This window comes from Eleginops maclovinus, chromosome 4 (assembly GCF_036324505.1).
Source record: "Eleginops maclovinus isolate JMC-PN-2008 ecotype Puerto Natales chromosome 4, JC_Emac_rtc_rv5, whole genome shotgun sequence".
NCBI classification, from domain to species: Eukaryota; Metazoa; Chordata; class Actinopteri; order Perciformes; family Eleginopidae; genus Eleginops; species Eleginops maclovinus.
In genome coordinates this window covers 31,452,026-31,468,600 of record NC_086352.1, presented here as the reverse complement: position 1 = coordinate 31,468,600, position 16,575 = coordinate 31,452,026, and the positions used below count along the sequence as shown (strand labels likewise).

General features: G+C 39.0%; 1 protein-coding gene across 2 annotated transcripts in view; it reads right to left on the bottom strand.

Moving 5' to 3' along the window:
* Nucleotides 1-5,993, bottom strand: part of mtss1lb (MTSS I-BAR domain containing 2b) — a 72,755-nt gene extending 66,762 nt beyond the window's left edge. For both annotated transcript variants that reach the window (XM_063881702.1, XM_063881703.1), the window contains exon 1: nt 5,486-5,993. In XM_063881702.1, the coding sequence (XP_063737772.1) occupies nt 5,486-5,572 (87 nt within the window). In that variant the 5' untranslated portion in view covers nt 5,573-5,993. The remainder of the gene's footprint in view (nt 1-5,485) is intronic.
* Between the last annotated feature and the right edge of the window lie 10,582 nt (nt 5,994-16,575).

Below are 16,575 nucleotides of genomic sequence, written 5' to 3'. Positions count from 1 at the left end.
CTAGCATTTTAAATACACGTTTCCTAAAATTGCCAGCTGTTTTTAACTATATATATTCAGTATAACTTAAAGGGGCCCTATAAGGCTCATTTTCAGGTTCATATTTGTGTTTTGTGTCTCTACTGTGATATGCTTACATGCTCTAATGTTCAAAAGGTCTTAATTTTTCTCATACTGCCAGTATTACAGCACCTCTTTACACCCTCTGTCTGAAACCAGGGCCTAGTCTGCTCTTATTGGTTAGCTCTGTTGTGATTGACTGCTGAGAGGTACCCAGCCTCTTTGGCTATGACTTAGCATGTGTTGGAGTGCTAGCCAATAGAAGCAAGTGTGTTACATTGTAGTATCACCATGTCCCGGAAGCAACCAAAGGAGTCAAATGGAGTTGTTTCATTGTTTCAGGCAGGGGGGGAAGTGTGTGGGAGAGAAACTTCCTCTGGACGTAACACAGGGATTTTAGCCTTTACGGACCATTTACATGGAAACAAACACTACAGTAAAGGGAAACCCAAAAAAAGCATAGTAAGGGCTACTTAATATAAGATGTAGTTAAGATTTTATTGATACTGTACTATACGCGTACAAATATATGCGTGTAAGTGTCTTTCTAATGGAACATGTGTGTGTACTGGATTTTAAACGTAATGATGTACAATATATGACAGCCGGCTAAATAAAAACCTTTATTAATAGCTGCCTTTTTTCTGTCCTACTACATTTCCTCAGTCACCTATGGTCCATATAGCCAGCTGACCGTGAACATGAACCCTTCGTCTCATCATATTACCCCTTGGTGACCTGTGTGGGTGTGGGTGTGTGTAATTCACTAGAAAGTTGCGAGACATAGCCTCCAGGGATACACATTGGCAGACAGCAACATAATGCCCTTACACACACACACACACACGCTTGCATTTAACCCTGCACATACACACACTTACACACATTTTACTGCATGAGCATTATGGGAAGGTTTGTATTGACTATTACTTTATAGCAGATCTTTTGTCACCTTTATTAATTTACAATGATCAGGTCTGTGCAACACAAAGGTAACCAAGGACAATTTGCAATGATCATGCACACACACACAATTTGCACGCATTTACATTAGTGACTGGTTGATTTTGGGGTAGAGGATCTGCTGACGTAAGAAAGAGGAAGGGAGGACCCCTGGGTGGTGCAGGAGGAGGAAGAGGAAGATGGTGGGGAAAGAGGAAGAAAAAGTGCTTTCTAAAGAGCATGGGTTAAATCTGCTGACACTAGCAGACAGCAGCATTTAGCTTGGCTCTTGTTGTGAACATGTGTGACATGATACCACCAAGTCAATATCAGGTCCTATAAAGGTGATACAGGTCACAGGATGCATTCCCTTTGATAAAAATGTATTGAAATCAGATTCCTTTTACATTAAAAAAAAATGGCAGCTCAGACTTTATTTCTGTCTTTTTAACTGTAGTCTCTGCTCATGTGTTTCATTGTTGATAGGCTACTGCCTGAATATGCTTCATGAAAGGCGGTTTCCCTATAAATAAAATCTGAAGACACTTCTGATACTAAATATCTTAGTTTCTTCTTTTCTACGGTCACATTGTTCTAGTTTCTTACACAATACACTTATTTAAAATACCTCTTGGTGATATTTCCTACTCTTGTATTGTTTTGCATTACATTTGATATAAAGGCAATCACAAATAATGGAGATTAATCCAGTTACATTAATTTTAAATGTTGATACTCAGATTAGGTTACAGATTTAAAAAATGTTCATGGGTTACTATCAATTGTAGTGGGATAGATTTTTAAAGTAACCGTCCTAACACTGGTCCCTGTGTAATCGCCCAAGCCATATCTACTTAATAACCAAAGACGTCGAAACCAGCCTGCTTCCAAGAACAATTCAAAGAAAACTATGAATCCATTTGTTCCTTCTGACCAATTAATGGCTTTGTCTTTGCTAAGTGATAAACACTGATGAAAGCCACATAGCTTCTTGTTGAGTCAAAGTAAATTTGAGGGCAGATGACTCAGTGGTTCTCAATCGCTCGCTGAGGTTCATTCAGTGGCTCCTTTGGGGATTCAGGGATTCAAACAGGGCAGTAGTGTGTTTTGGCCCAGGTTGTAGTGACCCACATACTGTATGTCAGAGTGAGCTGGATAGCATAAACAAGAGGGCCATTAGGAGCCACATGAATAATAGATGAACACATGGAAAGTGAAGCCTTTAAAGTGGGATTCATTGAACATTGTTTACCCAAGTTTATTTTGTGTTTGAGTAGTGACTGAGAGAAGAAAGGACAACAAGATAAAGAATAAAGATTTTTAAATGAGGTCTGACATCAGTCTTGGTCTTTGGTGATATTGTTCTTGAAGTGTTAAAAAGAGATAGCAGATTTATTTTATAAGGCCTGGCCATGACGATGCTAATTCTGGGAAAGTCAGCTGAAACATCAGCTTGCTTCAAACTAATGAATAATGTGACACCATGCAGCTCTGCCATTCAGCTATTTCACCACCATCGATTATTATATTACATTACATTTAGTTAATGCTTTTACCCAAAGAGACTCAAACAGAGGCCCAATTATGCCTTTTTGAGTTCTCCTTTTCCTGTGGTGTGTTATGTTTTTGTGCATGTAAATGGACTACAAAGGATAAAATCCCTATGTTCCCTCCAGAAGGAGTTTCTCTCCCACACATCGCCTCGCCCGCTCCCCAGCCTGAAACATCTCCATTGGACTCCTTTGTTTACTACAGCGATATATTGAAATTACTATGTAACACTCACGCTCATATTGGCTCGCGCTTCAACAAATTGTACCTGATAGCCAAAGGGTGGAACATTTCTAAGCAGTTGACCAATCACAACAGAGCTGGCCAGCTAACCAATCAAAGCAGACTGGGCTCTGGTTTCAGACAGAGGGTGAAAAGAGGTATTGCAGCACAGGCAGTATGAGAAAAATAAAGAGCTTTTTGAGCATTAAAGCATGGAGACAGTAGAGACACTACATACTGATATGACACCTGTAAACGATATCAATATGTCCTCTTTAAGTATCTGTCAAGGCTAATTAACATGTAAATGTAACCATTGGTCTAAAGTGCTTACTGAGGTAGTACACCAACGGGTTAAGTAGGTACACTTTCTTATAGACCTCTATACAATCTGACTCCCTGCTGGTAGTTGGAATTAATGCAGGTTTAATTCCCTTTCGAACCCTATCTCAATGCAAAGTCGTACCTCCTAAAAAGCTTGTAATTTTTACAATGATGTGCAGAAACAACTCTCACTATGCACCTACATCCTGAACTGCTGAAGACACTGCAGAAGCTGTGTCATGGCTGCTGATGTTGCCATGCAACCAACCCACATTTTCAGAGAGATGGACATGATTACAAGTTTGTTATCATCAAAAAACGGTTGTTTTGGGCAGACGTTTATGCCATAAGCACAGTCTCTTGATTTATGATCATAAGCAAAAATGCTTGATTTATGATCTGCATGGCTCCACCACAACTATAATCCCCCGTTTACATTTGTATGTAAATATGGTGTATGCTGGATTGTCGGAGGAGCCTAAGACTAAAGATTGTGATAGCCAAAAAAATTCTTTAGCATTTCATATTGTTTCATAAATAGTTCCAGGGCATAATGATTATCCATTAAAACCATCGAAATTATTCTATATTGTTGATCAAAAAGACATATGTGGGGGATGGTACTTGCAGTTCACAACTCTAAAAGAACAAAATAAAAAAGTGCAATTAATGTTATTGGTTATGTTCATGTTCTTTTGATATTGTGATTTTTGAAATGTATACAGATTCATTTTTGGGTGTTGAGTGTTGTTCACAGCGACCCTTCCCTTTACACGTTTTTTCATTGATCATGCCTCTTAAATTTGCTCTCAGACTGCACCACATTGATGCATTTAACTTGGAATATTAAAGTAAAATCTTTCTGTGGGAACATTCCCCCAGAAACCCCAATTTCTGGACTGGGTTTAGCCCCAAATTTACTGGATCATAACAAAGGCCCAGTCCGGAACTTTGGGCATTCTTGCATGAAAATAAAATGGATCATATGACTATCAAAGCTGCTGATAAATTGTATTTCCTTTAATTTATCAATGAATCCACGCATTAATTCAGCCCTAATGTATTGACTTTACAACCTGTGTAATAGTGATGGCACATTTGGAGATTGGTAATCTCCAAATCATTGAAAAGAAAACACAATATAATTCATAGTTTTATAATGAAATCCTACTTGCCCACAACGTAAAACAATCTGTTCATTTCATTAATGTCACCATGCATGCTTGTGAAATGCAGGAGTAAATTCACTCAAATTGAATTGAATTTATATATTACTGTGCAGATTTACTATTGGAAATATTTCATCTATGTATGCAGGATTGGTATTGACTCCAGGATCATACTCATGTATCACTTTCTCCTGCTCCAACATGCTTCACAGAAAGCCAATAATCTCTCCTTATGGAACAATAAGAGCGGAGCACATGACCTCCATTTGGGGTCATCGGCTAGTGAGGCAATAAAATGCTCAGTGTGGACCAGAGCAGCCTTATCTTTCATATTCAGGATGGGAGAGACAAAGGGAGAGGAAAGACAGGTAGACATGACAGACACTTTATCAGGACATGTTGGATGGACGAGTGATCCGTGCGTTTAGCATGCTGGAGACATCAAGCTGCAGAACTACAGACAGACAGACAGACAGACAGACAGACAGACAGACAGACAGACAGACAGACAGACAGACAGAAGGACAGACAGGGAGGCTGGGTGTCTGACGGCTGCTCAGCTTCTCACCCTTCATGTTTTCCTGCCAGATCAGCCTGACAGAAAATCAATGACGCTGCACTCTCACGGAGACGCACAGTAACCAGTGAAAAGGGCGAGGAGGAGAGGCTGAATGTGCAATAATCATGTCTGCACCTTTCCTCATACACAACAAGGTGATTGCAATAGCATCTCACGTGTATGTAACGGAATGTGTGAAAAACATCCACCCTAACATGCACAGGCCTCTCTGATAGCCAAATGTGCTCCACAAAGAGATCGGTTCATGGTTAATGTGCATACTTTAATAGGATCCTATACAAGCTGTTTACTTTAACAAACACCCCGAAACGATGAGCAATATTAGCCAGACACATTGAGAAACCCTTTGTGAACGGGTTGTGAGTGAGCTTGGAAATGTGGGGGTGCGCATCACGTCAAGCATGTCCGATAACGGGGTTTACATGCGCAGCCAATATTTTTAGGGAGGTGGGTTTTGCACCAACAACCGCCGCATTACTCCATCTTAATATTAAATGCAACCAAAATTAGCAGTCTAGAGGTGTGTGTCAGGGTACATTTGGAATGGAGACAGCTATTGGTCATGATTTGATTGTTATTCTCAGGGAGGACGCACGTGTTTTTAGCAACCATCCAAGTGAAATAAGCTTTTATTTACCTTCATGTCGTTGACAATCGCCTGGAATAAACCCCCGAGGGCCCCGCATTCCTTCTCCACGGTCTCCATGTTTGCCAAATCCACCATTCACCGGAATTTGCAAAGCGCGCACCGACAGCGCGCTACCAACACTAGGCAGGGGGAAGAAATGCAAAAAAAATTGTATTTCCACAAGCGGGCTCTCCGGTTTCTCCTTTTAACCGACAATAACGGAGGGGATGCAGTAAAAAGAGGAGGCGGAGGCGGAGGCGGAGGAGGGGTGATAAGGGAAAAGATGCCGAAAGAAATACAGTGCTTCCAAGCGAACGGAAGATGGGTTGTGAGAGAGGAGAGAAGGTCTGTTTTTCTTTTTTCTCTGGCTGTTTGGATGTCTCTTTCCCCGGATCCAGATCAGGCAGGCGGTGTTCAGATGGTACCAGGAGGACCGCTCATCTTGGCGCAGCCAGCGCTACGCGTTGTCGGTGGGGACGCATGTGAAGGCAGCGGAGAACCGGGAGCGGTGGATCACAGCGTGTGTCACTCAGCACTCAGGGTCTGTGCCCGTGCGTGCGTGCATGTGCGCGTAGGTGAAGGAAGGCTGGGATTGGCGCAGAGGTGGTGGGCTCAGGGGTGCGGGGAGCAGCCAGTAACACGATCCAGGCAACTGCAAGGGAGTCACAAAAAAAAAAGGAGGCTGGACAACTCTGGACCCCCTGTCACATGGCACCACGCACGCTCAGACACACGCACATACACACTGTAGACCACCAGAAAAAATTCAGCAGGGGGGAAATGTCACATAGCTTTAGCTGCCACAAGAGTGTGTACATGTGTATGGGAATGTGTCCCTGTGACCCCGATTCATTTCGTTGAATCATTTGTATTTAAATATCCCTCTAATAACCTTTCTGTGACCTATACACAGTTAAATGAGGATCTATTATTGGATCCTTCTTTATGGCCTATGTGACTTTATATACAGTATGTTGATAAGATTATATTAAATATACTTTGTTGATCAGAAACCTTGACTTTAATTCAACAGTTTTCAGCTAACTGTATTATGCTGATGAATTATGGTTGGTATTATGGTTGAAAGCAATACTATTTAGTTTAAAGAAAAAAATATTAGGTTCAACCTAATATTAGTGCTTTCAACTAACCCAATACACTTATGTGAAATGTTTTGACATAATACATTTAATTAAAGTCAACATTTGTGTATTTCAGTGTAGTTTGTTACAGCAGCATGCTAACAAGGCAGTGCCTGTTTTAAAAAGAAATACAAAATAACAAACAGTCAATACTTACATGCTAACACTAGAAAGATATATATCTATTAAGTGTAGAGTATCCAATACTATCAATAGTGTATTGAATACACAGGGTATGGAGGGTTACTCTTAAAATGTGTTTCTATAGTTAACTGTAAAAAAAATGTAATCAGTAACCTAATCAAAATTCAAAAGTAATGTAACCTGATTATTTTCCGCTCCTTTTAGATTATCTCAATATCAAATGCAATGCAAATAAAAACAACAGAAAATAACTTGCAAAAAATGTAGTAATAGTTTACAAATGCTGTTTAAGCTTAATACATTAATTTAAAGTCAAGTGTATTTTTTTTAAATAAATCAGGTTTCCACCTACTGCATTTAAAAATAATGTATTTAAAATAAAGAATAAAAGTAGCCTGAATAAAAACCGTAAAGAAAAGAAAATAAATAATATATTGATCAAAATGTATTGTAACAGTGTAATCCTTCTAGTATTCTGTATTTTTTTTTAATGTACCAGTATTATGAGTACTTATTTTTCCTTGTAATTGTTATTGAATACAGTTGCCTTTTTTTGTTGTATCGTGATTACGTAATCTCATTACATGAAACCCATTACTCCCAAGCCTGTGAATACACAACAAAAAACACACTTAATAAATTATATATTTTTTAAATAAAACAGCTATACGAACAAATATAACATTCAACCTGCAAATAAACATTGAGATGAAACTCGCTATAAAGTTTCTTAAAAGCACTAAATATTATTTAGTCTCAATCAAAACAATAATGAAAGATGGAGTTTAGTGACTTCCTAAAGCAGCGAGGGATCATGGGAGTTTACCGTGTCAGTTAGCTTCTCATAGTTAGGATTCCTTCAGTGGGAATCAGGAAGAATTATCCACAGAGGGCTCTTCCACTCTAAAACAAACGTTCTCAGTGATTTGATCCGGTTAAAAGATTTTTTTTAAAACCATGTTGTACACCATGCCCACTGCCTGTTTTGAAGTTTATGGTGCGTATTTAACTGTGTTGCCAGCAAACATAGCTTTCTCTTTCTTTAATCTAGTGTTTCCATACATATTGAACTCCCATAGTGTTTGTATAAAAAAAGTGTGGGTGAAATAACTAAGAAAAAAGATGACTTGAGTCGCAAAAAAAGTGCTTTTATTTACAGCAAATGGTTAAAAAAACAAAATAACATGGACTCCAAAATAGGAAGAAAAGAATAAACATATACCATTTACAGCTTGCAGGGAAACATTTCACAGGTATCTGTCTGCTCTACAGCCAGCATCGGACTCCCCCAAAGCATTGGTGGCCAGAGGCTTATACAGTATATGTTAAGCCCCTCCTTATAGGGCTACCAACTATTTATCAAAATAACTAATGTAATTGTAAATAACTACACATTGATTCAAATGTTTCCTAAAATAATTACACAAGAAATCAAAGAAGTTATCATATGCTTCTACTTCCTAACCATTAAAGCCCTAAATAATGACATTTTAAATTATGAGAAATGATCAGAATCAGAAGTACTTTATTTATCCCAAATTGGGAAATATTTGCGTTGCAGCAGTGAAATACAACCCATGCCCATCGGTACATGGTACGTTCCAATTGGCAACACCTGTTTCGACTGATTGCGCCTCCATTTAAGGCAACACTTTTCAGTTGATCTGTTTGAGACTAAGGAAATGTGAATGAGAGGAACAGAAGGTTACGTTGGCAAGTGGAAACCATTTTAATGTTAACTATGTTTTTGTCTTTATCAAAATAATGATCTAAGTGAGTGTTTGACAAATGACTGGCAAATGTAACAGTTACATCTGTACACCACGATGACTGTGTTGTACTGAATGTATTTTTTACCATGTGCCATACGCAAATGTCGACAATGTCTTCGTCATAGTGTTCATATGTAATACAAAATGATTTTACTAATGGGGGTTTTGTGACCCAGAGGTTAAGATATTAGGATAACTGTGGCCAAACATTTCATTAAAACTCTATTAAAATGTCTTCAGTGGGGAAAGTTATGTAATTCTGTAAAAGCCACAACTAACTACAAACATTTATCTTTCGAGGCAGTTCTTAGAAATCCTTTCAGTGGCTCTTGTCTAACTAATGTGGTTTGTTTCAGTTTCCTCAACAAAGCTGCTGCTATAGGATCAAAGTTAGGTCATGTTTATTCGGATAGAACTGAGATTAGAGAGTGAAAGATAGGGAGCTGTGTATTCGTATGACTCGGGCTTTAAAGGGCAGGCATTATATGCCAGATGTACTGTACTTGCAGGCCATTCAAGTAAAACGATACTCAAAGCAACCAGAAGAATAGTTCAGAGGTCAAAGGTCACAGCACCCTGGATATTTTGGTGACCGCTGATGGATCATGTCAGGGAGAAGTTCTCGGAAACTATTCAGCAATGGACACTAGTTGGACACAGATTGGATCTGTTCCGTGTATCGGTTTCAGGCAGTAAGATGTTATTGTCACATGATAACCTCATGATGATTTCAGAATCTGCTGACTATGTATCATATTTCTATTTTTGTGTTGAGTAGAAAAAAATCCCAAAATGAAAATACTTTCTTTTAAGGGCAAATCTTCTCACCTGCTTCATAAAATACAGGTTAGCATCTATTAATGGGTCCTTAAAGTCTTCATTTACAGTTATCATAAACAACTTTAAAAAAGGGAAGCCAGGGGGCCTGTCAAAGCAAAAATGTTAACTTGTATTTTTCATTTGTGGCAACTGCCTATATTTTGTTAGCAATCTGTGTGCCCATAACAGGGGGCTGTTTAGTCTGTTACACTTACACTTAGTTTTTTATTGAAGTAAGTCACAGCGGGCTGGTGGAGCGCATGTATTGGCAGGGAGTCGCGCTGATCTCCTTGGATCAGAATGTTGATGGTGGGGGTTGCTCTGGCTGGATTGGAGCTAACTGCTAAATGAAGATCTGTCGGCTGTAGTCACTTTGAGAACAAAACAAAGTATTTGTATTGGTTTTTGATATTTGGTGTTAAATGTTCTTTTATTCCTTTAAGTATTTGGTTATGTTTATTTAGGTTTTATGCATTTTAAGAATTCTCTTTTAAGTTGGTGTTTAAATCATTTAACTTTTATTAATGTTATCAATTATTAGATTTCTATTATTTATGTCTTATTTGGGTTTTTATTTTATTTTAATTATTTTATTTAACAGGTATTTATATTTTATCGTATTTATTTATTTGGTCTTCCTTTGTTTTACCGAGAGGGATCACCATTTTCTTGGGTTTTATTTTGTATTATCATACCATTTAAGGCTGTGTCTCTTAAAGAGTTAAACTGTTTTATCATGTTTTTTGTTTTGTTTATTTTTTTACTGTTTTAAATTGTGATGTGTGCCTTATTAAAGCACTTCGAGCTGCACATCCTTTTTACAATTGACTTTTGGTTGACTGCAGGTATAATTAGTGTATCATTTTTGTTAAGGTAAATCGACTTAAATGGTCCTTGTATAAATGTTTAGCCCCTTAAAGTTGTAAATTTCACTTATAGCTGAATCGAGTGGAGTTGTTTTACCTGTCCATTCATTGGACTGAGTTTTAAGGTAAACACAGGTACTGTTCCTAAGAGTTGGGCCATTGGCTACATCGTTGGAACGATTGGGCCCTTTCTCTCACACTATATCCTATAATCTTTGTACATCCATGGTACTCAGGACAGACTTCATACTAGAGTTACAGTACACAGAGGAACAAGTGGTAGCATGCTAACTTCAATAGTAGTAATAGTACTAGCCAAAATTCTGCTCATATTCTACAAATGACACCTTTAATAGTTCTAAAAAGCAGAGAAGTGTATTAACATTTAAGAGCCTTTGTATCTATAGAGCGGAAGTAACAACAGACTCACCTTGTGTATAAGCACAAGCTCATGTATACATAAACATGCTCAGCTCTAAGCTCATGCCAAATTTTCAGCTTCCAGAGAGACGTCATATGGGTACAGGAGAGGACAAGTCCATGTGTGCATCTCCTATGTGTGTGGGTGTGTGTGAATACCATATGTGCACTCTGTACAGTGACCTTGACAGAAGGAAGAACACAGCCATTGCTTTTTTTGTCTTAGCCTTACCCTTCCTCTGCTTCAAGTGTGTCCTGCGTACAGTTTGTTCAAACGCCCTCTGCCGTAACACCCAGCAGATTTACTGCTTCCTTTTGGACGTGAGAGAAAACTAAGGAGCATGTGTTCAGTTGCAACTAAATCCTCCTTTGGCTCTCATTATCTCCCAACAAGCCTTTCGTGAAAAGGATCCGATCAGTGTGGAAGGTAAACATACTTCAAAGAGTCATGAAAACAGTCTGGGTGTATTAACAGCTGTGTATGTATGGGTGACAGATTCCAACCAGGTTAAATCAATTTGACAAGGTTTTACTGCATTCCTAACCGTGGACCTGGTTTCTATTTAGATTGTCTCAGACAGCTACTGCTGGGACAGACAGTCATGTTTGTTTCCTTTCAAACTAATGGAAAGCATTTTCTCACATCTTACCCAGTTGAAAATAAGAAAAATAAGTGATTTTCAAGATGTTTTTATCATAATGTGTAACAAAAATGGCAAATGTGTACAAGAGATTAGTCAGTGGGTTTGTCCTGAAAACACTTAGCGTATAGGCTCAGATGATTCATTTGTTACAGTGAATCACATACGACAAAGCTGAACCTATCTGAAGTCATGGTAGGATGAACATGTTCCTGTTTTAAGAGATGGATGTCTCATAAAAGTCACATTCAGGACAGAGAAAGCTCGATCACATCTTGCAGGCATTTGAAACCCACACATCTTAGCTGAGTGTTGAAATTACTTCAAATTATAATATAATACATTTTCAATTAGAAACAAACATAATGGTTTTATTCTAAAATGTTTAATATGTTTAAATAACAAACCAATCATAGATGTAGCTGTTAAGTGTTGGGTTATATGTTTTTTTTTTAGAATTCATGTCGTAATTCAATGAAGTTTGGAGTGACAGCATGTTTCATGCTCTGTGGTGTGACTCAGACTGATGTCCCTGGGTGGGGTCAGAGGTCAGGTGTCAGCTGACTGTTAAAACCGCTGAGTCTAGGCATCTCTTTTGAGAGGAAGCAGCACAACTTGAGCAATTGATGTTGCCCCCTGAAAGCAGATGGAGCAGCTCTAAACACAACAGGGTGTAGCATTATGTGAATTTGGGGGAGGTACTGATTAATAATCCGCTGGAAGTTCAAAGAAGTACTTTCTGTTTTGTTTTGTCTAAAGAGGAACGTAAACTGACAGTGATCCTCTTCTTCTGATCCTCTCCTCCTGCTCCATTTGTCAGCAATATTAAGTTACAGAGTATATTATGCCATTTAAAAACATTGAAGAGGAGATGATTTTCAGTCAACTCGCATCATTTCATTTGAGATCCTGCCAATAAACGCCTTAATACACAGCTTAGTTGAATACTTGATTGGCCTTTTAAACCATTTCAGAGATTGTTATTACTCATTAACAGACCGCTGCTAATCATAACATGGAGGATAAAGGGCAGTCATATCAATCTGCTGAGAGAAGTTTGGTCGATTTTAACATCAGCTGGGGACAATTTTAACATCAGCTGTGGACAACAAACGTAAGTTTACATCCATCCGAAAACACCATGAAACACTGAATATTTATTTTATGTTTGTATTATCCTTTACATACAGTACAGATATAGCTGCTGCGGGTGAAGTAATTATTACGTACACACTACCGTAGACATGAGTACGGGAGCAAGTTAGAGTTCAATATCTTGCCCAAGGACACTTTGACATGTTGTCTGCAGGGGCTGGGGATCAATCACTGACCCTCAGATTGGTAGACACCAATTTACCCCTTAAGACACATCCACCTTACCAGGGTTGATTGGTTTTACCCCATGTATGGAAAGTGAGGTTGCGTACATCTTACACCTAATTTACATACTGCTATGCAGTGTTGTGCATGAACGAGTTCAAAAGAACGCGTTCATTGAACACGCTCATTTTTTCGTGAACGTTGAACTGAACGCAACACATTTTTCAATAAAGAACTTGAACGTGAATTAGTTCACATTATGTGTCATGAACGGCAGACATCACTATAAATGAACGTTGGCATTTGTTTTCCATTGAAAACTGAGTGACATCTGTTTTCTCTTTTGAAACGCAACGAGAGAGAAAGTTCCTCCCTCCTGTAGGTGCCGCTTAAATCATGTATCAACGCAGAGATAGTTTTGGCACTGTATGCGCAATGCATTGCGGGCAACGTAGTGTCCGGCTGAGAATAGTTGAGTTGAATAGTTGAAACGTACTGGCTTCCGCACAACGTTACCCATGATGAATTGCAGCAGAGCGGCTTAGGCATAGCAACGCCGAGAGCGCGGAGGGCTGGAGGCTCGAGAGAGAGAGAGAGATAGAGAGATACAGAGACCAATGACGAGAGTGAGAGAAAGCGCTGCGATTTAAAAAAAACCAAAACAAGATGGCTAGTGGAAGTGATGGCACGGAGACGGACTCCGATTCTCCTCACGAACATTTAAAACAATTTTACACTCTTGCAAACCAAGACCCCGACGGCAAAACTCTTTCCTTCCTGTGTAAGATGTGTCCACCTGCGCAGCAAAAACAAGTTAGGACATCGACAACATCCTTCTCGAATTTGAAACGGCACATTGAATTAAAACATCCATCCAGTGTGAATGCAATTCAAGAGTTTTGCTCATTTCATACACACACATAGGTATATATAATATCATATATATCAAATAATATATTCATATTTCATATTATATATTCTTTATTTAATTGAATGCTAGTAGATTTCATTGCACTAAGTATAGAACTGGTCTATCTTGTCTGTATTGCTACAAGTTTCAGCACCTGTTAAGAAACCCACAATAGCAGTGTTATGAGCAAATGTCTACAATGAACAGTTTCAAAGAACGTATAGTGATTTCTAGCTCGTAGTGTGAAAAAAAGTATTTATTTGAATATCTCACGAAAAAAGTGAAATGAACTGAACTTTGAACTAGTTCAGAATTAAAATTGTGAACTTTGAACGTGAACTGTTCACTTTGAGCATGTATGAACTGAACTTGAACTAGTTCAGAAAAGCTGTGAACTGGCACAACACTGCTGCTATGTTACTTATTTTGAACCCAAATGTGATGTAGTTCCTAAGCAACCCTGGTTAAAGCCAACATAACTGTAAATTAAACTAAAGGGAACTGCGACCTATCATACATTTTGGTACGCATCTTCTTGCCCTGAAGGAGGACACTGGCATTGAACACAGACATAGTTCTGATGACATTGGAAACCGGTTATATAATTATTGCTCAAAAAATCCAGCAGCAGTATACAATTACACAATTACAATTAGCTCCACATTTACCAGCTAGGATAAACACATTATTGGATCAATTGTCATACATTAGGAATTTAATATGTCAGAACCAGAATTATTTTTTTGTCCCACAGAGGGAGTATGATTCTGAAATCGGCTTTTGTGCATTATGGGCATTTTAAGTACATTTTGATACCAATACTTGTGTAGATTTTGAATGTAGGACTTTTGCTTGTAACACTCTGGTATTTCTACTTTTGCTTAATATTTGAGGACTCCTTCCACCACTGCAACTGCGAAGGGTATTATATTCTTACATTAACGCACCATAGATATCATCTTACTTCCTCTCTCCCTTCTTTCTCTTTTGCTTTTCTCCCCATCGTTTCGGGAGTCCTTTCCTCACAGTGTGCTGAGTAAGTCTCCGTGTCTGTCAAGTGTCATAGCAGACAACACGAAGAGATAAACGGAGAGGAGAGGACAGATCAGGAAACAGACTGAAAAGCTGAAGAAAAGCAGAGTGGGAGGTTGAAATAGAAAAAGGGAGATTAAGGAGGAAGAGGAGTGAAGGAGAAACCCCAATTTTTAGTACCCCTTTTGCACCCCTCCTCCTCCTCCTCCTCTTCCTCTGTATGGCGGAGCAGAATGTAGGTCTGTGCTCGCCTACAGCCATCAGCAACAATCAGTTCTGCCCCAGTTACTGACGCATCTCACAGACTAAACATACACACACTCACATACGTCACAATATGCAGTGATACACACACAGATGCACATAGAAACAGACACGCTTACAATATACTGGCAGAAACACACACACACACACACACACACACACACACACACACACACACACACACACACACACACACACACACACAGAGCAGTCTCAGAGGAACACACACACTGGCATACAGAGGCTTGATCTGCAACACGCCAAAGCAGTCTGCCTCCAATGCATTTGATGATGTATCTCAATGGTAATTTTAATAAAAAAATGTATTCTGAAAACAATATTTTTAGATTGCAGCTGTCACAGCCAACATACTGTGTGTATGTCTTCAATTTGGTACCATTTAGTAGCAATAAAGGAAAAAGACCCACCACGGCTGGTTAATATCAGCTGACATATTTATTATTGGTTGTCCTGAGTGTCACATCAGCAGCTTTATTTAGTTTTGATATGCTGGTTCAAGGTAGCTTAAACAATCCTTGTACACACACAATAAACACTGCCTGGCCAAAAAAAGGTCACACACTAATATTGGTTGGACCGCCTTTAGCTTTGATTACCGCACACATTCGCTGTGGCATCGTCTCCACAATCTCCTGCAATGTCACAACATTTATTTCTGTCTTGCATTCATTTTTCGCCAAGATCTTGTATTGATGACGGGAGATTCGGACCACTGCCCAAAGTCTTCTACAGCACATCCCAAAGATTCTCAATTGGGTTCAGGTCTGGACTCTGTGGTGGCCAATCCATGTGTAAAAATGATGCCTCATGCTCCCTGAACCACTCTTTCACAATTTGAGCCCGATGGATCCTGGCATTGTCATCTTGGAACATGCCCGTGCCATCAGAGAAGAAAAATTCCATTGATGGAATAACCTGGTCCTTCAGTATATTCAGGTAGTCAGCTGACCTCATTCTTTGGGCACATTACGTTGCTGAACCTAGACCAGAGCAGCTACAGCAACCCCAGGTCATAGTACTGCCCCCCACAGGCTTGTGACCTTTTTTTTGGCCGGGCAGTGTATTATCACCTTTGTTAGCCAGAATGGGATTATTACATTTCAAGCAGTAACTGAGCAATGCTATTGTTTATTTGGAGTGGTGTTTGTGTCTTAATAATAATATACTCCTTTGTTTAAGCTCTATTTTTGGTATCCACCGTCTCCTGAAGGAAAAATCTGTTAAATGATGAGATGTTCTCAAGCTAGTTTTCATCCAGGTTTCCAAAACAAAGTATCACAAATTATAACCACAATTTAACCAAAAATGCTTGTGAATGCTTCTTTGTCCGGTTAGGGTTAGGCTCAGAAAAGTCATTCCTAGAGGATAACTTTTTGATCTGCCAAAGTCTTGTGAAACAGTAAAGGTAAGGCATTGATTTTGAACGGTTAAGATCATTTGGATTGAAGGTTGTTTGGCAGCAAGAGTTCTGCTGTCTTTCAAATGCTCAAGCAACATTTAGTAGATGTTATTATTATTTATTTGAATGGTTGTTGGAGTCCACCTTAAACATGGGTCCAATATAATTTCTCCAATATACATTCTCCACTGTTATGCTTGGTCTGGTCATTTATCCGGTTAGGGTTAGGGTAAGGTTTGGGACCGGGGCTAGAGTCTGAAAAGACAGTCATGTCCCTGACTCATGTTGAAGTACGGCATTGATTTTGAATGGTTAAGATTGCTGTAATGGAAAGGTTGTTGGGCAGCCA